Source organism: Drosophila pseudoobscura, chromosome X, assembly GCF_009870125.1.
Source record: "Drosophila pseudoobscura strain MV-25-SWS-2005 chromosome X, UCI_Dpse_MV25, whole genome shotgun sequence".
NCBI classification, from domain to species: domain Eukaryota; kingdom Metazoa; phylum Arthropoda; class Insecta; order Diptera; family Drosophilidae; genus Drosophila; species Drosophila pseudoobscura.
Window position 1 is genome coordinate 44,436,042 of NC_046683.1, and position 16,438 is coordinate 44,452,479.

A 16,438-nucleotide genomic window follows, 5' to 3' on the forward strand; every position below is an offset into this window, starting at 1 on the left:
GTGTATTCCATTCGATTCACATGTGTATCTGCCAGATTCTACATTAGACACTGGATATTGGATATTGGCCCTCCTCCCCATCCCGCCATTCCCCCACCCTCCCTCCACCATTTTCATGTATTTTATTGAACTTCGGAGTCTGTTGATTTTTCCAATTTACTCGCGGGTTGTTGTGGACCCCAAATCGATAGCCATAGACATATGTATGCTGTTTGTCTTTCAGCGCCACAGAATGCTCAACTTTGTACCATTCCCATCCCATTCCTTCGCCTCATAAATGGAATTCAATCCGTGGAGTGCACTGGGAGAGGCGCGTGATGCTCTGAAACCACGAAAAAGCTATAAATACTCATAGTTGAAGAAATGAAAATACCTACGAAAATACGTACATATATGTATATTAAATGTATTCCTCATCGAATCGTATCGAATCGAATCGAATCGAATTTTAAGTGCTCTTTTTCCTTCGATCGGTCTGAGGAAACATCAAAAAGTTGCCCGTAATATCGGGTTCAATTAGCACTCGAATTAAGCGAAAAACGAGCAAATAAATAAAACGTATTTTTAAAGATCTGTTTTGACTGATTGCCTCCAAGGCAGTCATGGGAAATTGTGGACTGATTCTGATTGTCTTGGGAAAATCACGTGGGGACAGACGATTCGGGCATGTTCGTCAGCTAAAATATACCAAATATTCCACGAAAATCCGATAATATTCAAGCCACAGATTTTAAACCAGTCTCTTAGTATAATTCACGGAGCTCGGCAATAGCTTAAAGTGTTAAATATTGTCGGATCAATGGGGGGTCTCATCAAATCATATCAAATGAAACAACAAATGAAAAATCCCTAGAATTATAAATTGTTCTCTAGATAAAGATATGGTGATGATTAATCCGGTATCCCCTACAAATTGAATGATATTTGGCGGGGTACAGTCATCACTTACTAACTTTACTACATACTAAATATAGTTGTTTGAGTTACAGCCTCATCCCGTTCCGATTCCGATGCAAAAAGCTCGTTCAACCGAGACTGGTCACGCACAGCCTCCAACTCCGCCCCATGCCGGGTGCCCTGACCGGGGCCTTCTCATATTTTGGCCACATACACAAACTGACATACGCGGTCAAGTGTTTACAACTCAAAATTCAGTTGAAAATTCAACGAAACGACCGCTAAACCCGTTTCGGACGGAACGGACCCCAAGCCGAGACGCAGGTCCACAACAAACAGACACCCATGGAAAAAATACAAAGTTTTAATTGGTTGCGCAAACAAAACACACACAAAACGAGCGTCTAAACAAATCAAAGCCAGTCGGCGGACAGCAACTCCAGTTTTGCCCCGTCAGAGGGCATTTGAGCGAGTATCGCATTCGTAGCCACTCCATCCAGCCATTGAGATCTGGGCTCTCTTTCGCTCGCGGTGCGCATTTGAAACACGTTTCACTTAATTTTTGGCGCATGCAGTGCAGATCCAGGCGTCTCCTTCGGGGTGGGGATCTAAGCTAGGACTCGGCCGGTGCACAGAGCCAGCGACTCGGCTCGAATGATATGGTATGGCCAAAACCTGATGGCTAGGAGCCTACCTGTTGCCAGGGTCCCCAGCGATGGCGGCACAACAGATCAGAGCGAGATGCGAGATCCCGCGCAGCGCGCTTACCTGTTAGAGGTGTGGCCTAGCCACCGGACCGGTGTCCGATTCGGCCAAAACGCGTGCCAGAGCAGGACGGCTCTATGGCCGAAGAGAGAGTAGACAGAATCACGGCCGAACACGGCCCAGAGCAATAGAGGAAGCGGCCCGGCCAGGCCAGCGAGCGCGGCTTGGCTTGTGATGGTGGAACAAATTAGCACCGATCGTCGATCATTAGCTCGGGAACTGTGGCAACGCAAACACACGCTCGGCGGCGAAAAACTCGGCGACTCGAAACGCAAAGCAAAAATAATAAAGAAAGAAACGCGGTACACACGGCTGTCGCGGCTGCCTGTCCTCTTCTCAACCGATCTAACCGATACGGATACTGATACTGATAAAAATCTGATCTGATCTGTCCATATTTTTTTTGCGCGTGAATAAAACCAGAACAAGCCCCCGAGGACTTTGTGATTGTGACCAGCTAGTGACTTTGTGAGCGATCTGAGAGTTTGACATTCTTCAACGAGCGCTTCTCCACGGGATTACAGCAGATACGCCGGACAACGGCGGAGCACAAGTATATATGTAAGTGGATCAAAAACTCTTAAGCTATAGTAGAGCATAGCCATTCTTTGAGAGACTAAAGGTAAAGATAAAGTATTCGTTGTTTTCCCTAGCTTCCTTAGATATACATTTTTTGGTTGGTCACTGAATTAATTTTAGATTTATTTCATCTCAAAATTTCAATAGAGACTTTTTCAGAACAAGTTTTTGAAATGTCAGAGTATATGGAACTATAAAAAATTAGTAAAAATCTGTGTAGAATCACGATTCACTTAGAAATATACTAAACGTATAATATCGTTAGCCATTGCCAAACAATTTTCGAATAAGGTTGGATTTTTGTATTATTCTAAAAAGCAAATTTGGTCAATTTGGAATCGGTCAAAGCAACAGTTTAATTATGAACATTGATTTGCGATCATTCAAAGTTTATGGAACGCACAAAGACTAGTCGCCAAATATCAGAAATCTTATCATTCAACACAAAGGCACCACGCACAAAATAAATTAAAACTTATGTCAAGTTTTCGTATCTTTGGAATATCACTTGAACGTCATATTGGAGCATGAGTTATTTTAATACGAGGTTCTGCGTAACATATGGTAATTTTCAAGGAAAGGAGGTCCACCGCACATTTTCATATGCTTTTGTACCGATATAATTTTCTAAATTTATTAAAATTTAAATATTTTAACCAATTGACTATTCATTTCATAAACTTTGAGGTGAAACCCTATTCAAAACAGCAAAAGCTCATTTATTTTTCGGTATTTTAGGGTCATGTTTTTCTTCCAATATTATATCAATATATTGTAAATATTTTATATTTTCTTAATTATTATAGCTAAACAAAAATCCCAGAAAGAGGGGTCAATTTCGGCTAAAGTTTTCAAATTATTTCCACTTATTACCTCAGGAATATATAAAAGATAAGGGTACATTGTGAAAATTATTCTCAATATGCTTTAATTATATGCAAAAGTGTATAATCTTAATGAATGGAATATTAAGTTCGCCATCAAAAATCTTCTTAATGCTTCGAAATCTATTAATTTCCATGGCCGCTTCCATCCATGAATATCTTTAACACTACAAAAATGGCAGTGAAATAAGTAGATTTATCTGTAACTCTTAATGTTGCTTAGAAAGAACATTATATCCGTTATTCGAACAGTGAATTGGCAAGCCTATTTAAACGAACGTGTGAAAATCAAATGCCAAATCTAAACAAAACCCCAAGAGCACCCAAGATATCACACAGTTTTTGACACTTGGCCGAAGAAGAAGTGCCCAAAAGCCGCGGGCCAGCGACAAAAACGATCTCTTAACGATCCTAATAATATCTCTAATGACATAAAACAGCAGCAAATCCGATATTCACACGCAAATTAGTAGGGACATAAGAATTCGCAGGCCAGACAGAGACAGGGCCACCGGCACACTCTTAGATGGCCGAATACGGCGTGCGTCGGATCAAGCAGTCAATTACGACGCATGTGAAAATTATCCTATTAAATGCAAATCGACAAAAAAAAGATTCCCATAAACCGACCCAAGGAAGCCAAGCCGTACTCCGCCCCCGCGCCGCGACAAGAGGCCCCAAGCCCCGTTTAGTACTTGACAAATGCTCACTAATTAATTACAGTTTGTACAAAATTTTAGTACGCCTCTCATAAAGTGCGTCCGTCCGTCCGTCCGTCCGTCCGTCCGTCGGCGCCATCACACTTTCCGGACTGTGGCTGTGTGCAGAAATCAAAAGTGCGACACACTCCCCCCACACAGTTTCCTGCCTAAGGTGACAGCTCGAGTGTTCCTCTGGTCGAGGAACAGGAGCAAACAGGAGCAGGACGCTGTTGGGGCAGGGGCAAGAGCCCGACCAGGGTCCAAGTTTGAATTTGGTTTATTTTCATGTCAAGTGGTGTGTGAAATTTAGCAAATTTGACTTAATCGCCCTCCGATAAGCTACCAGCGTCCGGCCGATGACACTTGTCGGCGCCGCCCCCCGCCCGGATCCTTAGCAGGTGTGAATAGCACCCGATACATAATCCTTGTGCAAATCGCAAAGCGGAATGAATGAAGCGATCTTCAGGATAATAGGATAACATTGGTATAATCGGAAGCGGAAGGGCTGTACGAACCTATACTCTTGTCTTCTCCGTCAAGAATACTGCGAGTGCCTGGGTCAATTCAGTTGCCCTGCTGTTACTATCTTACTTCTAGCTCTTACTGTTAAAAAGGACTCTCCTATGGGCTAACGATTTTAAGATTCGGGCACTAAACAGACGGCATGGAATAGACACTTGATATAATGAACACTCCCTCCAAGCAGAGATAGAAAAAAATAGTTCTAAAACCTACACTTAAAGAAAAATTGCAGAAAACGAACAAAGGAAAACATCCATATTTAAATAATGTATTCGGTATTTAAATAAAAATTAAGTAAAATTAAATAGAATTCACTTTGACTTAGCCATAAATGTATTCAAAGGTCTTTTTAATACAGCCAATATTCAATCTGGATGTGAAACACTTTAATATGATGTATGGCAATATTTAAGTTATATATGGAAGATATTTATTTTAAATATGAAAGCACATTCTTTTTACAATTTCCCCTCTCGCATTTAACCTACTGGTATACATTTTTAAACCTAATTGTAAATATTATAGTTGTTCTGGGTTCTTTTTGCTCTGGGTTAGTGCTTTTCGATACTTAAATAGTTCCGAGATATGAGGAATTTTCCCTCAGTGTAAGAGTCATAAGATTCGTTTGATGAATGGCCTCTAGGCACTGTATCTTCAGTACGTCGTTGCCATATTACAAAAGGTTCGGTTCGATTTCGTCTAGCGGCGCATATTTCATACGCAAGTCCAAAAGGAAATAAAAGAAAAAATAGAAGAAAAAAAACTTTCAAAGAGTCTGAGTAAATATCAAAGTCACGAAATCATTCAAAATCAACAAAAGCCAGCAACAACAAAGCGGATGGGGAAAGAGTCCAATACAAACCTCAACTCAACCCGTCATGGCAGCCATCAAAAGTCGAAGTATAGAAGTATGTAGCCACGCCACACAGATATAGGCAAACACACAGATACTCGCACGAGGAGACAACACACAAAAACAGCTTTTCATTAAGCTTGGCGATGCGATGGAGCTGCCGCTGGAGATGGTGGAGTGGCGTGGAACGATGTGGAACACAAATACGAGTATGTACGGGAACGTGTGGCTGTACAAGACCCATAGACCCCCAGACAAGGCAGAGCAGGGAACAGCCAGCTACGACAGCTACGATACCGCTGTCACGAAGAGTACATTTTTATGAGATCTTTTATGTGGCACATGAGAAAACACCCAGTGAATTGGGTAAAAATTATAATAGTGCCCGCCTACACCGCAAAGTGCATTTCGGGAAAATAGATATCCGAAAATGCAGATAATTGAATCCTTCCAAAAATTCGCTAAATTGAATACAATCAAGAGAAAAGGAGCATTCAACCGCAGCAAAGGAATAAAATGAAAATAAATCAATAAGTCGACTAAATAATAATTCTTATTATTTAATCTGTTCGACTTAAAGAAAATAACAACTGAAGAAGAGGCTTCAGATTAAAGAGGCTTAAGAGACACACTCTTGATTGATTTGCCTTTTTAGCAGGGATTTGGCTGATTGATTGCACAATTGATTTTATGTATATCTCACCTCCGAGCCCCTGGGGCAACCTGTTCGGGTGACACCTTCATATTAAATGTCTGACAAAGCATCATTTGGTTTTCCTCTTTCCATACACTGACGTACATGTATGTATGATTGAAGATGGCCAAAACACTTCTCAATAAATCAAATTTGGATACCAGACAAGAACAATAGCCAACCCGTGTGTGGCAGGGGAGAGGGAGAGGGCGGGCTATAAAAAAATCCTAGGAATGGGAATGGGGCCGTCGTCGGCATTCAGCATCCAATCTTCGGTTCGGTCCAATAAAAACACACACAAAACAATTAATACATTTTGTTAATTTATGATTACAAAACATTGCGAGAAACACTTTCGGTGCCCAGAATTTAGACATCACTGAGTCGTCCGACCAGATTCGAAAGGAGGCCTCTTCCGCAGAGAGCAACAACTATGACCCTGGCCCCGACCCCGATCCCGGTCCCGGTCCCGGCGCAAACAGAGGTGTTTGTTGCCGCGGCCATAAATAAAAAGGGTGCCCGTTGTTTATGGCCAGCCGCCAGCCAGCATCGCAGACCCGGCCTCAGTCAGAGTCTGGGAGCGAGTCTGAGTCTCAATCCCAGTACCAGAGCCAGAGCCAGTGCCAGTTCCAATCCCAATCCCAATCCCACTCTCAGTCCCAGGCATGGCTAAAGTGTGCAATATAATTAAAAGCCGACAACAGAGAGCTGGAGGAGCATTCTTCTAATGCTCCTGGGATGGTGCTGTAAAGGCATAAAGCCGACACTTCGTCGGCCAGGCGGGTGAAATGGCTTTGATGTAATGCCCAGTGCACACTGTCCATGAGGTGATTGTACGTGTACTGCACAGGCTTCCAGAACCGCAGAAACTCATAGAGAAAATAATTGATTTTGGGATCAGGGAAAAGCTAAGTAAATAAAATACTAAAACAAAATTCAATGTTAAATGTAAAACTATTCATTAAACAAAAAAATCCGCAGATCTTTGGGCATTCTGACTCTTGTCAGTATGGTTTTATTTGGCGATTAGCTAACAATTGTGTTCCCTTTTTCGAATTCCTTTTTTACAACAGCTGACATGACCACATCTCACATCTTGTCCGCCGTGGATCCAACGACCGGACTCAATGGCAATGTGGCGGCAGGCGGCGGGGCTGGATCGCCACAGCATGTGACCCACAATGGACATGGCCAGGGGCACGGACACGGCCAAGGACATGGGCACGGACACGGCCAGGGACACGGAGGAGGCGTAGTGGCGGTTGCCTCTGGGCCCAGCGGCAATGGCAGAGCAGGCCCGGGCAGTCCCAGCGAGCTGGACCGAAACCTGCGTGTCTCCCTGGATGATCGAGAGCTCTGGCTGCGCTTTCAGAACCTCACCAACGAGATGATCGTCACTAAGAACGGCAGGTAAGTGAGTCACCAGATCCGCTCCTTCCATTTCCCTTCCCCTCCCTTTTGCAACCGCGAATGTGTTAACTGGTTTTCCAATGCAAATTGGCAATGGGTTTTGGCGCTTTTGTTTTTTGTTTTTCTGCTGCTGCTGCTGCAATGGTTTTCCATTTGGCGCTGTTTGCGACGGGTCATAATGAAGCGTTAACGTTTCGCTGCTGCCTGGGGACACAGTCGTGCACATATGTACTCTCGCGGGTACATACTTCTCTGCTTAGAAATATTTACCAATTTACGGACGTAGTACACATACATAATCGTACAGTCGCTGTGGATATGGTTGCGGCTGTGGCTGCTTAGAACGGGAAGCGGGAGGCGGGAGGCGGGTCTGGCCTGGTCAGGTGCTAATTGGCACGGCCCGGCAACAGCCGCCATCTTGTACTAATTGTTGTGGAACAGAGCGCGCATGGACGCCGCGCATGGCCGTTCCAATATTTGCCTGAGACGCAGTCGCACTCGCAGCCCCAACCATCGGATCGGGTACTCCGCAAACACGCACTGGAGACGAGACCGAAGACTGGAGGGCAATCTCTTTGGGGCAACAGTTTAACAGTTTCGACTGTGCTACTGTTATATAACTGTTATAATTACTAATTACTGTTTCATCTGTTTGCCATGCAGACGCATGTTCCCGGTGGTGAAGATCAGCGCCTCAGGCCTGGACCCGGCGGCTATGTACACTGTTCTGCTGGAGTTTGTGCAGGTGGACTCGCATCGCTGGAAGTACGTCAACGGCGAATGGGTATGTATTGATCGAAAGGCAGGGAACTCAAACTCAAATGGAACCCGCTCTCTGAAGAGTAGAAACCACTTCAGAGAGATACAATGTTGAGCTTTTATTTAATTTTTATTTTTTTGATACTTAAAATAAAAGATACGGAGTAACTCTTATTTGTAGCTTTTAAAATACAAATAAAATATAATTCTTATATTTAACTTTTATTGAATATTAAAACGTATGTGGTATTTCTCATTTGTATAACAGAAATAAGTGTTATTTTTTATTTTTTCAATACAAATTAAAAAATAAAAGTTTTTTCTGATATCGCTAAATATGATTAAAATATAAATTTTTTGTATTCCATGTTGCCGTAACACATTTTCTTCACATCTTCATAATTATTATTTGCGGTCCCAGATTTAAACACATATAATTTATTAAAAGGATTTTTTGACACTGCATATATTAAATCAAAGTATAAAAAACTTTCTCATATATATAAACTAGGGCACAAGCTCCTTGAACATTTGCTTCGCTCGCTCCCGCCGATTTGAGTAGAACATCGGACAACTACTTAAAACTATTTTAGACAGCAGTGAGATATTTAATTTAATTAATTATGCAATATATTTGAACAAAATATTTGATAAGAGTGAAAATTCATTCTACAATTTCCACTCTCTCGGAGCGAATCTACTGGTATAAATCAGCGATAGTAAATAATAAAAAATTTGTTCCATATTAAAGAAAAATCTCTCAATTGTAATGGGCCTAGAAAGAAATTATTTATGTGTATATTCTCTGCATTTCCCAATTGATTTTAAAATTTTTTAATTCAATAATCATTAGATTTGAGTAATTTTATAAAACTTAGACCACAATGATGAAAAAAAAAACTCAAAGATAATGATTATTTAATGATTACTATTTATATATTTACTCAAAAATAAAACTCAAATTTAAATAATGAAAAAATCTTAGGGAGTTAAAAAAAAGTATGCATATCTGTACTAATTGGGGTATTCTCCAAAATCTTTAATAAAAAAAAAAAAATTCATGTCTACAAATTGGGCTGCTTATGCAAAAAAAAAAAAAAGATTTTGACCATATTTTCATCAAAATAAATACGTTTTCTATAACTTAAAACTTGTTTAATGTGTTCACCTTGGCACAATGCACAATGCAGGATATGTATCTATTATTAGTAAAAATTTATTCTCAGCTCCCCAACATTTTTCCATTGAGTTTTATTCAAAACGAATCAATAACATTGAAGAAAAACGTACAAAACTGAAACTGAATTTGTATAATATTTCGGTCCCAGATATAAATCATTCAATTTAAGCGTAAATAATAAAATGTCTGAAAACAACATCAAAACAAATATCATCATCACATTATATCTTGCAGGTTCCCGGCGGCAAGGCGGAGGTACCTCCCTCGAATCCCATCTATGTCCATCCCGAGTCCCCCAATTTCGGGGCCCACTGGATGAAGGAGCCCATTTCATTTGCCAAGGTTAAGCTGACAAACAAGACCAATGGCAACGGGCAGGTGAGTGATCAGAAATTAATCCATCTCAGGCAAACCAGAGCTTACATTTCCATGTCTACACGCAGATAATGCTTAACTCCCTGCATAAGTACGAGCCGAGGGTGCACCTGGTGCGTGTGGGCTCCGAGCAGCGGCACGTGGTGACATACCCCTTTCCGGAAACGCAGTTCATCGCCGTGACGGCATACCAGAACGAGGAGGTAACCTCGCTCAAGATCAAGTACAATCCCTTCGCCAAGGCCTTCCTCGACGCCAAAGAACGGCCGGACACACTGTATCCGCACGACACCCATTACGGCTGGCTGATTCCTCCACCCACGCACTATGCCGCCGCCGCCGCTGCCGCTGCAGTGGCTGCCCCGCCACCATTGCCCCTAGGACAGAGCCACAGCCTAGTAAGCGCCAACACAGTGTCGTCGGCAGCCACCTCGGGATCTAGCTGTGATCGCTATGGACGTTCGCTGTCCAGGCCCAGCGTGGCCTCTACCACCCGCTCTACGCCCTATAGCAGGCCACGGGTTGTCTCCGGATCGGGCTCTGGATCGAATGGCAGCGCCGGCAATGCCTCCTCCTCATCGCCGCAGCCACCGTCGGCCCCTCAAACACCCACCAGTCTGCAGTCGGTAACGACGGGATCTGTGAGCACCAGCGTGAGCAGCAGCAGCAGCGGAGCAGGAGTCGGATGCTACGGCAGCGCATACTCGCAGTCGGGCTTCATGCCAGTCCCAGTAGAGGCCAGTCCCACGGCCTCGGTGTTCTCGTATCCCGGCAGCTGGCAGAGCAATGGCAACTACTGGAACGCCACGAGTGTGCCCGGCCCCATGCCCATGAACGTGTGCAGCAGCAGTCGCAGTACCATCTGTGAGTAGTGCGCTGTCCCAGTCCTTGTCCCTGTCCCGAAGAAAGACATTATCCCTTTTGTCACTTCAGCCACACACAATTCGCCATCGCCCACGAACGGATCACCGAGCTACACGACTCCTTCACCCAGCTACACTATCCATCATCTGACGCCCCATGGCCATCAGTACAACATGGGACAGACGGACCTGTACGGCACAGGAGTGGGGGCTACTGGAGTGGGCACTTCCCAGGCGGCGTACGGAGGCACGCACCAAATGTACCACCCCACGCCCACCTCGCCCACCCACCAGCTGTATACGAACGTGCTGAATGGACCGTCGGCCCTCAGTTACCCCACGGGCGGGTGGCACAACGGATCCGGGGCAGAGTACGGACTGTATCAGAATGCAGCAGCAGCCGCCTACTACCAGCCGGAGTACATACCGCTGGAAATCGGGTAGGTGTTGGGTGTGCCAGGATCGGGAACTTTATCCACTTATCGCTAAAGTAGTTATCAATGATTCCCCTCTCGAATCGCGTTCTGCTTACAGCTACGCCTCCCATCCTCTGGAGCCCGTGGACGTTTCGAAGGCGCTGGACGATCCGCAGTCCGATATGTACAAGCCGAGCGAGGAGCACAGCTCGGTCATTACCCTGGAGTGCCCCGGTTCCAGCCTGAAGACCGTGCAGCACAACGACATTAAGCTGGAGTCGTCCTCCGCCTTGGATCATCACTCTGTGGATAGGGGGGCAGTCGTGGCCAGCGCCAGTACCATTCCAACGGCTGTGCCCACCTCAGTGGTCACTGCGGTCAGCGCCGACACTTGGACGCCCCTGACTCCGCCCCAGAGCACGCTGCAGTGATTGGGAGTCGCAGAAGCAGACGCACAGTCCCAGCCTTTAGACGCATGACCCCCCCAATGGATATTCAATCGTATTAGATTTAAAAGTTATACTCTATCAGTCCCTAATGCATATCCCAAGCCCACTCTTATTGTAGATTTACTTACGATGTAAACATTTTTTTTTTCCTATAAAGCCTAATCAAAGTACTATCTTTAAATGTCTGAATAACCATCTGTGTATACCTCCTTTGTGCATGAACCCAGTGCATATTAGTACAGAATCTTTAAGGAAGAAAAGATCGGGGAATCACAACAGGCGGTCCCGTATCTGAATTGACAGCTTTTAAACTAAAAGTCGGACAATGAAGAGTGTAAGAATGCCCCAACTATAGTTGGAAAAGGAAAAGAGGGAGATACCTGCTGGCTCTTTGTTCGACTCGGAGGAGTATTCAATTACTTGGAAAAAGTTCTCGCCAACCTGGATGCCTCCCCATCACAACAATGGGGCACTTGACGCAGTTGCATCCTGCAGCAGCAGCAGCATAGGGCAGCCCCAAGTTGATCTGCAAGCAGCAATCTCTCCCTCTGCCAGTCATGAACTCTGGAATTCCCTCACAAAGAGCCATGATGGTAATCTGTTTAGCTTCAACTTATATGAAAGCATTAGGAATTGTAAGAGGTGTGGGAGCTGTAAAGCCGGACACGCCGTTTGGTTGAAGCAGCGCAATTAAAATTACATGCCGGAATCATTTGCCGGAGAGTGCGCACGTAAAGAGTGGCAACTGCAGCAGCTGCACGGCATAAGCAAGGGGGCTGGATGGAACTTAAAATACTCTTTCGCAAAGGTGAATAGAGCATTTACATACATGCTTATGTATACCGCAAATATCATGCACTATTCCCAGTTAAAGTCGATTACCATCAGTAGTCGGATGAAGGTTTTTTCGAAGTTATTAAATCCAGGTTCTGGACTTCGCTTCCACTCACCTGATAGTCCATCGAGTTGCCATAGCCCATGTGATTGCAGGAGCACGAACAGTGCTTGATGTGCTGCTCCAGCTCATCGTCCATTATAGTGTTGCCCCCCGGCAGACCCACACCGAGGCCGAGGCCGAGAGAGGCGTCTAGCTGGTGCTGGTGCTGGTGATGGTGGTGGATGTGCTCCCACTCCCGCTGCTTGTAACGAGCCTCCATTGTCTGCTGGTCCACAATCTCGAGCGGATTTGTGGTCAGGCCGTTAATCTGTTGCTGTACCTGTGGGTGTGTCTGGGGTTCGCCCGGCCAGTCGAGGGAGGCGGACTTGAATATCCTACGGCTGCCTACCAGTCCGCCTGCCAGTGTGGATTGCATTGCTCGGCCCGGGCTGTTGCGGGGACTGTTGCTGTTGCTCTCTTCCACTGTTAGGCTGCCACCGCGTATAAGCGCGCCACGCTCGAAGCTTTTGGGCTTGTGGAAAGCTTCGTAAGCAACAGTTTCCTCCTCAACGTCGCCGATAGGCTGGTATCGCCTGAGCGGAGCTGCTACTGGGGCTGGGCCACCAGTTGCTGCTGCTGCTGCTGCGGCCGTGGGAGTCACTGTTACCGCCGAACTCGCAGCGCTCAGCATCAGCCGAAGCATCTCGTTGGAGTCCGCCGCTGGCAGGGGCACGCTGCAGGAGCCCGTCTCTGTGGCACTGTCAAGAACATCCGACTCCAGCTGTTCCGTATTGAGATCGAGATCCGAGGCGGCGTTCGACTCGACAGGAGGCTCCGTACCGTGCTGTTGCTGGCGTCGAGTGCGCTGCCCGATTATGGAGGCGGCCGTGGAGTTGGCTCCGTACTTCCAGTAGGTCTTGCCCGTGCCCGCAATCCGCTGCAGCTGGCCTGGCAACGCCAGGGGAGGCGTTGCGCTCTGGTTGGCCTGCCGCTTGCGGTCCTGCAGCTGTTGCAGGTTCTTGAACGTCTTCCGTACCGGCTGAGTGTGATGCAGCGTGGCACAGCGACGCATGGGGGGCGGGGTGTAGACTGGCGATACACTGTAACTGTGGGAGTGGCGCGAGGGCGATAGAGATCCGCTGGATTTGGCGCCAACGAGGCGTGCTCTCAGTTTCTTGCCGAAGCCCCCGCCTCCGCCCCTTGGGGACAGCGAGTGCGCGGAGAGGGAGAGGGCGCGCGTGAAGCGTAGTCCGGCCAGGCTACCGTGTCGTCCACCGGACTGCTGCTTGGCGGCAATCAGCTGACACTCGTCGATGGTGGGGAGCTTGAGCAGATGTGGATGCAGCTGGGCGTAGGTCAGGGCTGGCTTGGCGCTGGCACCGACACCGGCACTGGCACTGGCACCGACATCAGATGGCTCAAACAGATTCCTCTGGCTGAGGGCCAGGAACTCGCGCTGCTCCTCCTCCTCGAGCGCCTTCAGCGCCCGCAGGTCCCACTCCCCGGAAGTCATGGCTCGCAGCGCCCGGAAAGATTCGCAGTTTCCGCCGAATCTCGCATTCGCCTTTCCGCATTCACATGCCGCGCGTCGCTCGCGGTCGCGCAAAACCAGTTACCGTTGCCTCACGAGGCTATCAGCGGAATGAGCCCGGCCAGGAGTCAGACTGGTGCTTTATAGCGGCAGGACGAAAGGCTAACAGAAGGATAACAGTATCAGCAACAGCTGTGGATGCCAAAGTGAGTGTGGATACCAATGTGGAACGTAAGTGACCTGCCGTAACATTTGCGCCGAACTAAGGCAGTGGGTCGCAATGTTAACGCTTGTTGAGCCTCTCCAGAATATTTCACTGTTAATGTTGATTTTAATGTTAATGTTAATGTTACTGCTCTCCGGAGAAGAGTTCGAGCCGGATGTGGATGGGATGATGGGGTGACGGAGCGACAGTGAAATATTCAACTGCATTCATTTAGCATCCAAGGCAATTTCGCAGTCGCCAGAATGATGCCGTTGCCATTTTTGTTAACCTCAGCATCCCCATGGCTGACACCAGTTAGCACTAGGAGGCACGGCCACACTTCTGTGTGCAGCATGTGTAGCACTTGCACATGTGCCACATATATCCTCCGGAGTGCGCTCATCCTTCATCTTGATGTACGGCCATCCACCTGGATGAGTGGAGGTGGAGTGGAATGTTGCTTATATTTCTGCTGCTGGCTGCATCTGCATTCCCCCGAATCGTGTTAATGAAATGCAGGCTGGCCCTCAAATTTGCATTATATGCAGATCGGGCAATGTGCAAATACTATGCCAGCCACATAATTACTATGAGGCATGTTAAACAATGCAAGAACGCAATACATTCTTCAGATAAATGAAACCCAACAAGCTCAGACTTTTATAATGAATCATCTCTCTTTCTTTCTTATAGAAGACAATACAAAATTTTAACTTGAATGTACAATTTTTAAGTTTCAATTTAGAAAAAAATATAGGACAGAATTAAATGAGAATTTGTTTTTTATTCACTTATATTTTGGTTGGTCTCACCCGAACCCATCTGCGGAATCTGGAAGTATTTACTCTATGCAATTAATGTTATTTATAATCCTCAACCCGATCATACCCCCAGACCAGTACACGTGCACCCTCTAGAAAAATTTAGGTTTTTCTACCCGGTACTCGAAGAGTATAAGGGTATATTACATTGGTAGCCTACGATAGCATAGCCACGCATTTACTTGTTCTCACTCTCACACACACTCTCCTCGTGCAGTGTGTGCCCTCTGGTGGAGCGAAGCAGAAACAAACGGCTGGTGTGGGTGTGAGAATAAAATCGAATATATAAAAGTCTACCAAATAGCTCGACCGATTCTTATAAACATTTTTTGTTGGAGAAAAATCAGTTCTTCCCTTTTTGCGAATATACCAATACCAATATACCGATACACAACGCCAAATACAATATATTGTATAAATTACATAAATCATAAGCTCACTTTATACTGACTGAATACCAGGCATATCATAAAGTAGAGCCTCTGCACTTGCCGCGGCTCACAACGTTCCCGCAGGTTTTTTTTTCTGTCTGTTTAATTAAACACAAATAAGCAATCATGTGTTTATTTTAATATGCGGACTGTGCAAACATAATAAATATGAAATATGAAAGTACATGCAATAAAATAAAACACAAATACAAATCTGCGGATTACACAATGCAATTGAATTCACTTAGCAGCAAATAATTATTATAGGCAGAGTAATTACCAAATTCGGATTAACGTCAAGGACTCAAGTTTAAACCATTAAAACCCCTTTTTCGAATGGATTCAAACGATAAGTACTCGTACATACATCTTGTGCCAATTGCCTCAGTGAAAATCGGTAGATTTCCCAATTACAAAAACAATGTGATTATGAAATATCCAAAAGCTAAAAAAACACAGAGCCATTTAGATTGAGCTGTCTTACTGTGTTGCTCGAAATAAAATCAGAAACCATCCATCTGTAATACTAACCCTCAATGTACATCGTTTGACGCTGCATGCAAGTTTTGAGCAAAAGTCAGGCCGCAATTTTACCAGGAACATCTGACCCGATGACAATCTCTAACACAGAGAGATCCAGAAAACAACAGAAAACCACGCACCAGGCAAAGTTGCAACAAGCTGCCCCATTCCATAAGCCTCACCGTCTGTTGCAGCGCTGCGTTTAATTTCTTTCGTGGAGACACAGGAGCCACTGGAGCAAATTCGAAGGACTTCATTGCCAGGATAGCTTGGCATCTGCTGTCGCTCAGTCGGTCTGTCTGAGGGGCAAAGTTTGGCCTTAACCGGCAGGCGCCTGCCGAATCTGCGCCGCATGTTGTGTCCGCAACAAAAATCGAGAGCATGCTTCCGAGACAGCGCTGGGCCCGACCGCATACCAGCAGCCTGCAGAAGGCCAGCTGGAAAACTTATTGAATAGAAATCCAGTTTCGTTTTCCGAAAACTTAATATTTCAGCTTTTTGTGTGCCTCCTCCCAGACCCATCCTCACAAAATCCCGACCCAGATACTTTTAAGGCAGTGGTTGCCTGTTCGGGATTTGGCTTCCCTCGAGGTTTACCCTTACTCGTTTAAGCGCGTGATGTCGATTCATTTCACCCACTAGACAGCCTCCGGACTGGAGCCGGGGTTATGGTAACAATATAAATAGAAGACAAAATTATTTAT

The 16,438-nt window shown here is 45.6% G+C and overlaps 2 protein-coding genes across 3 annotated transcripts in view; one reads left to right on the forward strand and one right to left on the reverse strand.

Annotated features, from left to right (window-relative positions):
- The window catches only part of LOC4813773 (uncharacterized), an 82,477-nt gene extending 68,607 nt beyond the window's left edge, over nucleotides 1-13,870 (reverse strand). The window contains exon 1 of the mRNA XM_001353236.4: nucleotides 12,298-13,870. Coding sequence (XP_001353272.4) covers nucleotides 12,298-13,737 — 1,440 coding nt within the window. The 5' untranslated portion in view covers nucleotides 13,738-13,870. The remainder of the gene's footprint in view (nucleotides 1-12,297) is intronic.
- byn (T-domain transcriptional activator brachyenteron) lies at nucleotides 1,763-11,539 on the forward strand. Of its 2 annotated transcripts, none has more exons than XM_015187218.2 (7): nucleotides 1,763-2,223; nucleotides 6,969-7,305; nucleotides 7,969-8,089; nucleotides 9,479-9,622; nucleotides 9,688-10,483; nucleotides 10,553-10,922; nucleotides 10,977-11,152. In XM_015187218.2, the coding sequence occupies exons 2-7, from the start codon at nucleotides 6,974-6,976 to the stop codon at nucleotides 10,984-10,986; spliced, it is 1,773 nt and encodes a 590-aa protein (XP_015042704.1). In that variant the 5' UTR covers nucleotides 1,763-2,223; nucleotides 6,969-6,973; the 3' UTR covers nucleotides 10,987-11,152. The 2 variants fall into 2 exon arrangements, with proteins under 2 accessions (XP_015042704.1, XP_001353278.3); XM_001353242.4 differs by having other exon boundaries at nucleotides 1,764-2,223; nucleotides 11,017-11,539.
- Nucleotides 13,871-16,438: the final 2,568 nt, after the last annotated feature.

Coding starts and splice junctions, on each gene's coding strand:
- byn (XM_001353242.4), top strand. CDS start 6,974: ATGACCACATCTCACATCTTGTCCGCCGTGGATCCAACGACCGGACTC. Junction 7,306..7,968: donor ATCGTCACTAAGAACGGCAG/GTAAGTGAGTCA, acceptor TTTGCCATGCAG/ACGCATGTTCCCGGTGGTGA. Junction 10,923..11,016: donor TACATACCGCTGGAAATCGG/GTAGGTGTTGGG, acceptor TTCTGCTTACAG/CTACGCCTCCCATCCTCTGG.